The 9729-nt window shown below is 47.9% G+C and overlaps 1 protein-coding gene across 1 annotated transcript; it reads left to right on the top strand.

The window, feature by feature from the left end:
• Nucleotides 1–1868: 1868 nt before the first annotated feature.
• On the top strand, nt 1869–5457 carry SNAI2 (snail family transcriptional repressor 2). The gene is made up of 3 exons (XM_019974018.2): nt 1869–2050; nt 2738–3283; nt 4211–5457. The coding sequence occupies exons 1-3, from the start codon at nt 1972–1974 to the stop codon at nt 4390–4392; spliced, it is 807 nt and encodes a 268-aa protein (XP_019829577.1). The 5' UTR covers nt 1869–1971; the 3' UTR covers nt 4393–5457.
• Nucleotides 5458–9729: the final 4272 nt, after the last annotated feature.

Here is a 9729-nt window from a genome sequence, read left to right as displayed (position 1 = left end):
AATACTGTACAACTCTTAGAGCAGATTGTTCACATACACACTTAAGCAGGTCATCCTGTGCCGTAATTATCAACCAACAAACAAACACCAGAATGCCTCCAGCCCCCTCACTGTGCTGAGCAGACTCTGGGTGGAGCTCAAGGAGGAAGTCAGTGCATTGGCATCTGGGTTTTCTCAAGGGGGTCGCGTCCCTGAGAAAGTGCCTCCTGCAGGAAACGGGCTGGGAGGGGCGAGAAGAGCTCCTTTCCCAATAAACTGGCCAATCTGAAATCAAAGTGCTAGTCTCTCAGTCGAGTCCAACTCTTTGAAACCCACCCCATGGATTGTAGCCTGCCAGGCTCCTCTGTGCATGGAATTCTCCAGGCAAGAATACTGGAGTGAGTAGCCACTCCCTCACAAAACAGAAGTTCGGAAAGTTGCTCTGGGTTTATCCTGCAGTTCACAGTTTGTGGAGGACTCTGATGCATATTCATATTTTCCTGGCACCCATGAAAACTGCTTCTTTCAACATAAAGGTTCATCTAAATTCCTTTCTCTGGTGTTTGAACCAGTGACTGTTGGGAGGAAGGTAAAGGGATCCTCCACAATAGCGAGGCAGCTGGGGCCCCGCCCTCCCTGCCGCCTCACCGCAAGATTAAGAAGTTATGTGCCAGACATGCGCCTTCCTCTTGCAAGTCTTGACTTCAACTGTTATTTTTCCACTTGTTTTTTTTTTTTTTTTTTCTCCTAGCACCTGTTCGAATCAAGGGTAGAGTGGTCTGATTGCAAATTTGTTCTTTCCTTAATTTTTAAGCAAGAGGTGGAAAGGAGAAGAGATGCTTGAAAACATGGTTGAAATGTCGTTTTTACAACCAGCCACTCTAGTGTATTTTTAGACTCAATACCGTACACAAAATCAAGGTGTTTCTGCTAGTTGCCCGGCTAGTATAGAAACTTAACCAAGCGCTACAGAGGAGGCACCCTTTCCTTAAAAACGCCACACAGGAGAGTGGCAGAGAGATGATGCGGTGACTTTATACTGAAAAAGGCACCACAGAAAGCAAATAAATGTTTGAAACTATTATCCCTAAGGGCCCATTCACGCTTTTTTCCATTAAAAAAAAAAAAAACAAACCACCTAGTGATGCATGATAAGATAGAAGCGCTTCTCAGAGGCCTCTGGGAGAGCGTTCCAGATTCCCACGACAGGGACCTTAGTTCATCCTTCCCTCTCATCCTGGGGTCCCGCTTCTCCCTGGACGTGGGTCCTTCGGGGGCCACAAAGCGCTTCTTTCAAGCCCCGATGTTAACAAGTGACACGACCGCTTTATTTCCCGAGGAAGCGCCCTCCTACCCCCAGCCGCCGGGACACGAAGCGCATCCCCAGCGCGCGAAGCGGACGGGTCTCGACCCGGGCTGCCCCCTTGCAGGCCCGCGGCTCACTCACTGGGGCTTTGTCCTCGCCGCTACCTTCCTTTTTCAAAAGCCAGGAGTGAATTGCTCTGTCCCTGTGCGCGCCAAAGCTCTCCAAAGCCGCGAGGCTCCGGGAGCCCAGAGCCCAGCCTTCCCAGCCGGCGCGGAACCCGCACCTGAAAGCCAGGCCCGGCGGCGGACCCAGCGCGCCCGGAGCAAGGACGCCCGGCTCTGCGCTCAGGAAGGAAAACGACCTCTCCCGAAAAGACTGAAGCACTTTTTTCCTCTCCACTGAAAGCCCGGGGCACAGCCCATTTTGAACCAGAATAATTTAGTCTGACAACAGATTCCTCCTCTGCTCACAGCTGGCCCAGAGGGAGGAGCTGAAATCTGAACCTCTCGGCTGTGATTGGACCCTTCTCGCGAAAGAGAGGAAAAAAAGGCCTCCCCGCCGCCACCGCGGGCTCAGTCCGCGAGGAGCCCGCGACCTGGCGGCGCCGCGCGCGCACCTGCGGGGCAGAGATGCTGTAGGACCGCGCGCCCCGCGCCCAGCGCTCCGCGCCCCGCGCCGCCGCCAGGATGCCGCGCTCCTTCCTGGTCAAGAAGCATTTCAACGCCTCCAAGAAGCCCAACTACAGCGAGCTGGACACACACACAGGTAAGGGAAGGCCAGATGTCCGCATCTCAGTCTGTAAATAGGTAACGACAGGGGTGTGCCGCCGCTCGACTTTGATACTAAAGAGCAGGACACCCAGGCTGTCTGCTCCCGAAAGAGCGGTCCTTCCTCAGATCGTTCGGGCTCGGGTTTAATTCAAAACTTCCACACTCTGAGCTGGCGAGGAGAACTTCCCTGGGCTCTTGCGACGTCACGTTCCGCAGCGTGTACATACTTGCATAATGAGGACGTGGAAGCTGGGTGAGGCAGTGCGTGAACGTTGAATTATTGCCTTTTTCATGTAATAAGGCTCCTTTCCTCCAGAAAGAGGCTTGATTTACGCCAATCCTTGTACTTACCGGCGTGAGCCAAGCAAGCAGCCCACGCATAAGATGGAAGAGAACTTTTCTGTATCTTTAGAAAGTGGGTAGGTTTCCCTCTGCGCTCGCTGGTCGCAGGGCTGGGCAGCCCCCCACACTCGCTCGTATGCGGGGCCAGGGATTGGGGGGTGCACAAATGAGCCTTAAGCGCAGTGACCGCGAGCAGCAGCGGCGGAAAACTTATGTCCTCCCAGCGCCTGACTGCTCCTGGGGAGTCTGTCTCCTCGTTCCCTGCGCGTGCAGCCTGGCTCTTCTCTGCGCTTTCACGGTGCCCTCTGTCTCACGCCCCGCTCCTCTCCTCTCTCCGCAGTGATTATCTCCCCGTGTCTCTACGAGGGCTACCCCGTGCCTGTCATCCCACAGCCGGAGGTCCTCAGGTCGGGAGCCTACAGCCCCATCGCCGTGTGGACCACCGCCTCTCCCTTCCACGCCCCGCTGCCCGCTGGCCTCTCCCCTCTGTCCGGATACCCCGCATCCTTGGGGCGCGTGAGTCCCCCTCCTCCGTCCGACACCTCATCCAAGGACCACAGCGGCTCCGAGAGCCCCATTAGCGACGAAGAAGAAAGGCTACAGTCCAAGCTTTCAGACCCCCACGCCATCGAAGCTGAAAAATTTCAGTGCAATTTATGCAATAAAACCTATTCGACCTTCTCAGGGCTGGGCAAACACAAGCAGCTGCACTGTGACGCCCAGTCCAGGAAATCCTTCAGCTGTAAGTACTGTGACAAGGAATACGTGAGCCTGGGCGCCCTCAAGATGCACATTCGGACGCACACCTTACCTTGTGTCTGCAAGATCTGCGGCAAGGCGTTCTCCAGACCCTGGTTACTGCAAGGACACATCAGAACTCACACTGGTAAGAGAAACACATAGTCAGGGTGTCGCCGTCCAGCAGAAGGAAGCTCTGGGCTGGCTGTCCGATTTGCCTTAAGTGGTGACACAGTACTTTTGATGATGTATGTTCGGTTTTAGCTACTTCCTGACGGCTCAAAAAGTCGTCAGAGCACAAAGGACTCTACTGCTTGCTAACAGCCTCTGCTCCCGAGACTGCAAACAGCATTTAGACTTTGGAAAGTTAGATTCAGGAGGTTTGGTCTCAAAGATCAGTTAGCAAATCAGGAGAGATGTGCTTGGACGTGTGTTCAGTTAAATGTCTCCCAATGATTAGCAAATACGGATGTTGTTCTCCCAATCAATTGATTAGGCAGACAGACCGATGAAATTTTTGGTTCTTGGGTTTTTGTTAGCTACTTTCTTGCCGGGCTGTCTCTCACCCACAGCAAGTTGGATAGTGAGAGCTGAATTTGCTTTCCGTTGTTTGCTTTTGTTTTGTTTTTGCTGCTGAGTTTTCTATTCCTAGCACAAAATCACCCTGCCAGGAGCGGGGGCACTCACCCAGGCTTAGTCATAATACAGAAGGAGGGAAAAGGGGAACTGTTGGGAAACCTGGGGAGGAGCTGGCCGTTAGCTGCACCTGCCGAAGAAGAGAGCTTGAACAAGCCAAGTCCTAGGACAACAGGAATTATTTCTGCAGGACTGGCAGCAGCAATTATATATTTTTTTAATTTTTTAAATTGTATTTTTTTTTAAGTGCAACTTTCACATTTGTCTTAAAGGGCCAGACATTGAAACAAATATCGATTAAGGGGGATTTGAATCAAGTTTTGCTCCTTCTCATGCTTTTGGCAAAGTGTGAAGATTGCTCGTAAGCCTCTTCTGGATCTGCATTTCCTCTGAAAACACTGACCATCTTTCTTTCTCCCCACCCCGCCCCACCCCCCAGGGGAGAAGCCTTTTTCCTGCTCTCACTGCAGCAGGGCCTTCGCAGACAGGTCCAACCTGAGGGCTCACCTGCAGACGCACTCGGACGTCAAGAAATACCAGTGCAAGAGTTGCTCCAAAACCTTCTCGCGGATGTCCCTCCTGCACAAGCACGAGGAGTCTGGCTGCTGTGCGGCGCACTAGTGACACAGCCCCTGTTTACTCGTGCAGACGCCTTTCTTGTTCACTTGTCACGCATTTTACTTGTCCCTCCACCTCTGAGCGACAAGTAAAAGTCCTAAGGCATTTTGTCTTGTGCTGACAAACCCGAATAATATGTATAGACACACACACACACACACACAGCTGCCAGGGCAGGGGATTCCATGTGCATCAGATTAATCCTTTCCATGTGAAATTTAAAATGACCGTGTATTTACTGACCGTTAGATGGAGAGGATAAAAGACAAGAATCTTGCTCTTCTGAGATGAAGCAAAAAGCACATTGCATCTTTCCTTACTAAGAAAGAATGCAAAGATTTACTTTGCTGCCAAAGCATTTCAACTGAAAAGAACAGTGTTGCCTTGTACGGGATTTGTAATAGATTTTCCTATAGGACAAGAATCTGCCAGACACTATCTCAGGTGCCTTATAAAGTATTCCAAGTTCACTTTATTACATGTGTCATGTCTGGTCACCATCCTTGAACTGAAGCCTACTTTGTTACCTGTCGTACTTTAAACTTTGTTTTTGAGGGAGAGAGGGAGAAGGAAATAGAGAAAGAACAAGAAGGAAAAACACAAGAGAATGTATTAAAAGTGTTTTTTTCTTCTTTTTTGGCCAATAAATAGTATGTGCCTTTGGGAGTCGGGAAAGACTATTTTGAACATTCCTGGTGCATACTCCATGTCTTATGTTTTAAAAGATTTTTAATGATTTTCTAAAATCAACTAAAGATGGGAATAAGTGCAACAAAGGATTTTTAGAAACTCTGTGATGTACTTAAACAACTTTAAATGCATACAACAAATGCAATCCACAACTGCACCCCTTCTAGCTGTCTTTTTAGTTAACTGTATAGTTGATGAGTCCATGTAAATTTGTGTTTATTTTTATATGATTGAATGAGTTTTGTATGAAAGTGAAAAGTTGTCTATAGCCAATGCCTATAAACAACCTGAAGACTTGTGAAATTTACATTTCTTTAAAAAAAAAAAAACAGTTTTCAAGGTTCTTTTTTACAATAAACATTTTTGATTTAAAATCTATTGTTTGTATGCTCTCAGAAACTTTACTTACTTCATAATTAGTTCAAACAACTATATAAAGAGCTGCTTCTTTTGTTAATAAGAGATAAAGTGAATGGTGTTCATTATGAATATCAACTGTTAGTTTATGTGTTCGATTATAGTAAAGCCAGTAATTTTTTTTTTACTCTTAAGATAATACTGTTACATTCAGAAAGATAACATCTTACTGGGAGTTTGTTAGCATGCCTCTTTAACAAAAATCACACCTTCTGAGTGCTAAGAATATTCACCTTACTGATAGTCAAGAATATCTTTCAAAACTTTTTATTTTTGATGACTTTGATTGTGTTGGCTTTATGAAATCAAATTACAGTCACTGGTTGTAATTAATGTCTGCCACCAGAACAGTTTAAGGACTTTAAAAGAAATGTCATTAATGATATATAAGAAGAAAAATAGAGCATCTGCATGAAAAGATCAGGAAAAAGATTTATTTATAGTAGTAGACTTATAAATTACACAGGTTGGAAAATTATGTCATTCAAAGAAAGCCCCACATCTAGTGGGTTAAGACAATCAGCAGTCTGACAGGTGCATGGCTAAGAAAGAGAAGAGCGGGGTTTCTTTTTATGGTATTTTGAAGAGGCCCCCACTCAAACCCACCTACAAGCACATGCTTACCAAACACAGTGGACTGGCTCACAATCAGGATGCTAAACCACCGTCACAGGCGCTGTGACAGTCACCACCCCATGTATTTAAATCCAGACTCAAACCCATGTTGAGCAGGGTTCCTGCCACCATTAATCACGTCTCTCTGGTTTGCTCAGAACTCAAAGAATTATTTTTCCTTCTAATGTCCTTGTGATACAAACAAAAGCCAGAACCAGTATCTCAAAGATATTAGCAATACCAACATATCCCCTAGATGTTCAGATACATCCCAATGTATGTTACATTTAAGATTTAGCCGACATATAAAAAGAGAGTGTGTTGACCAAAAAACCCCTCAATTTCATATTGTTTAATTTTTTCTTATCTCAGGACATAGCTCTCAAAAGCAAAATTATTTGAAGAGCAATTTATAAATGTAACAGCGATGGCTGCTGTCTTATCTGGGGCATTCTAAAGTCAAGAAAAGACTGCTTTAGTTTGTGTATGTGGTGTATAAACGATGCCCAGAAGCTTGCAGGCCAGGTAATAAGTAGAAATGTCTCACAAGGACACGTGTAAGTGAGGCAGGCAGCATCATTGTGGCCTTCTCGTTGGTCCTCCCAGAACCACATGACTCGCTTTCCTTTCCTGTCTGTAGATCTGCTGGCATCTCCTTTCCTGGTGTACAAAACACAAACATTATTTTCTAAGGGGAAAAGCTATTCTTTCGTTTAATTTCCTAGTGAAGAATTACTGGTATAATATGTTTGCAATATTATATACTTTTTGCAGTACATATAAAATGTGTATTTCTGCTTTGTCCTCACAATTTTCATTCCATTCATGATTTAAATATTCTACTTTCATTAATGTCATGAGTTTGAAGTATAGTACATCAATTAGATATTGAGATTTTCTATAGGCATAACTCAGTAATTTTTTAGAATTTTCAGCTTTTCTATGAGGTCTTTGCACATCCTGTAATACATAAGACCTGGTTTGGATGTCACATACTTTGAATACTTCCCCAAATTCGATCTTTCTGAAAGAGTTGTATCATTTACAATGTGGTGCTAATCTCCCTGAAGGGCGGTTTCTCGAAACCTTTTTCCCTCACTAGACAGAGCACCTTAAAATAAACTCACAGCAGCCAGTACATTGTCTAGAACACAGACATTAATGCATGTTTGTTGAATGAATAAGTGAATTAAAATAATAGAAATTGGTGAAAATGGCCTGCAGACCTAAAATACATTTAACATATTTCCCTTTACTGCAAAAAGTCTTGATAATCTTTGAGAGATCCTCTAGGCAAATGTGCTGGTGAGTCTCCTAACTTAGTGATGCCAGCCTCCCGCCAACAGGGCAGATGCTTCAAACAGGGGATAAGGGGCAAGTGCACCTAGACCAGGTTTGATGGACTTTCTGAGAACCTGAGCTTTGAAAACTATGGTTTCAATAAACAGGATGTGTTCTAAGGAGCCTACTCAGGATCCATCCTTGTTCCCTATAGTACGAGACAGAGTGGCACAGTAGGAGGAGTCCCAGCTTTTATTTTCAGTTTATATGTTTATATTATTGGTTTTATGTCCTTCTGCAACCTAACCCCTCGGCACCCCGTTTCCTGAAGTTTCAAGGAGGATGAGACCCGCGGGGTCACAACCGCGGCCCGACAGTCTCGGGCACGGTGTCCGCAGTGCTCCCACTCCACACACAGCCAAACCTGCTCCCTGCTCAGATGTCCCTCACCCGGTCACCTCCAGTGGCCACAGTGTCTCTGTGCAGCTGGTCTTTTACGGCTACAAAGATTAAACTCCGAGTTTGGAAAACGGAGCCAGGGCAGCAGAGGTCACGAGCTGCAGAACTGAAATCCAAACCCGAATTCTGCAGCTTTCCAGACCTGCTTCTTCCGCTGCCCTTGGGAGGAAGGGCCTCTGGAGCACCCGGGTCGTGGGCACCCGTGTCGCAGGCACACGGCAGGCAGAGGCCTCTGGAAGCCCAAGAGGACGTGCTACTAGATCACACAGCACAGGGCTGAGCTCAGGAACCATCGTAACTCGGGGATTACACAATCACGTCCAACAATCTCCAGAGGCATTTCCCAACTCGGCTGGAGAAGCCCTGTTGGCCCCACTTCCTGCAGGGCCGCCTGGCAGGGCCCGCTCCCCACGGCTCCCCTGCGCCCTCCTGGGGCCACGAGCCATTTCCTCCCCCCACCCCCACCCTGGCAAGCTGGAAGGCAGCTGGTCTCCATCCTCGGCCGTTAACACTTCATCTTCTGAAGGCCACTACGGCTCCCTCTCACACCCACACTCCTCACCCGGCTTTTATCTCCAGAGACAACAAGGCTTCCAAGGCAAACATCCTTTCTTTCACCACTAAAATGTGGACACTCCAGGGTAATGAGGCAATTATAATTGTGAAAAGTCGAAGGCTTCCCTGGCTGACATCCACTTCCAAGGAGTTGCTCCTAGTTTAGATACGGGAAGTGTTCTGAGCAAAACTCACTTAAGAATGAGTGTCCTGTCATCACGGGGAGCAAGGATTCTCGAGTAAGACGGCTTTTCTCTCCTTCTTGTCTTCCCACCGGGGGCAGATGGAGAGCAGAAAGACTCCCCTCACCTGAGACAGACACACACAGAGGGGAAAATCCTCTCGTTTCATTTGCATTGGTAGAAGTACATGTCCACAACCACAGGGCCTGAGCTCTGGGCTAAGTGAGGGCCAGCCCCTCAGGCCTCCAGGAAGTAATCATTACCCTGTGGACGGCGTGCACGGAAAAAGCAGCGAGCCTGGCAGGACTTCCGCCCTGGCCCCCAGCCAGACCCCAGACAATGAGCGATCAGCAGAGGAAACGGCCCCGCATCCCTGGCCTGGGACCCCAGAGAGGCCGGCAGGGTATTTATAGCCGTGAGTGGGAAGGCTGCTGCCCACAGGAGCCGGTGCACTGGTACAGCCTATGCACTCGCTCACTGAGGTAGGCTCCTCTGCTTAAGATCCACTCAGCCAGTTGTTTGGGAGATGATCTGTGAGTTATCACTAACTAGTTTTCTTAGACAACGTCGGGGTACGGTCAGGATGGGGAGAAGGATGGATGACCTTCTCCCAGGGTTTGTTCTGGGCTGGAACTTGACCCACCCCTCCCAGGGAAGAACTTCTGCTTCTGCAGAATCAGCAGGTAGCAAGAGCTGGTTGTAGAAAGTGGGAAGAAAGACTCAGGCAAAGTGAAATAGTGAGACATTCTTCTAACAAAGACAATGAATGAGCATCATATTTCTCCTGAGTTCCAGCTTCTGCCTGTAGACGCTCAGATGAGCAGAGTCGGAGCTCTCCTGTGATGCATGAGTTTTTTATTCAGACTTGGCAGAAAGAATGGTGAAAGAGGCTAAGGTCCTCACAGCCCCCACCTCTCAGATCTCTGTGAGCTGTGGTCATCCTGGGGTCTGGGGTGGGGCAGGACCTGGGAGTCTGCATTTCTAGCTGGCTCCCAGGTGTTAGGCTGACCCTTGAACATCACCCCACAGTGTCAGGCTGTGACCACACTCAGCTCCCAGGCCCACCAAGATGAGGGTGGTAAAAACAGGACTACACAGATGTCTAGTGAAGCGGCTCCTCTCCTCCAGGCCACCTGATGCA

The sequence above is a fragment of the Bos indicus genome, chromosome 14 (genome assembly GCF_029378745.1).
Source record: "Bos indicus isolate NIAB-ARS_2022 breed Sahiwal x Tharparkar chromosome 14, NIAB-ARS_B.indTharparkar_mat_pri_1.0, whole genome shotgun sequence".
In the NCBI taxonomy this organism is placed as follows: domain Eukaryota; kingdom Metazoa; phylum Chordata; class Mammalia; order Artiodactyla; family Bovidae; genus Bos; species Bos indicus.
Note: the sequence above shows the minus strand (reverse complement) of the source record. Positions and strands in the feature narration are given on the sequence as shown.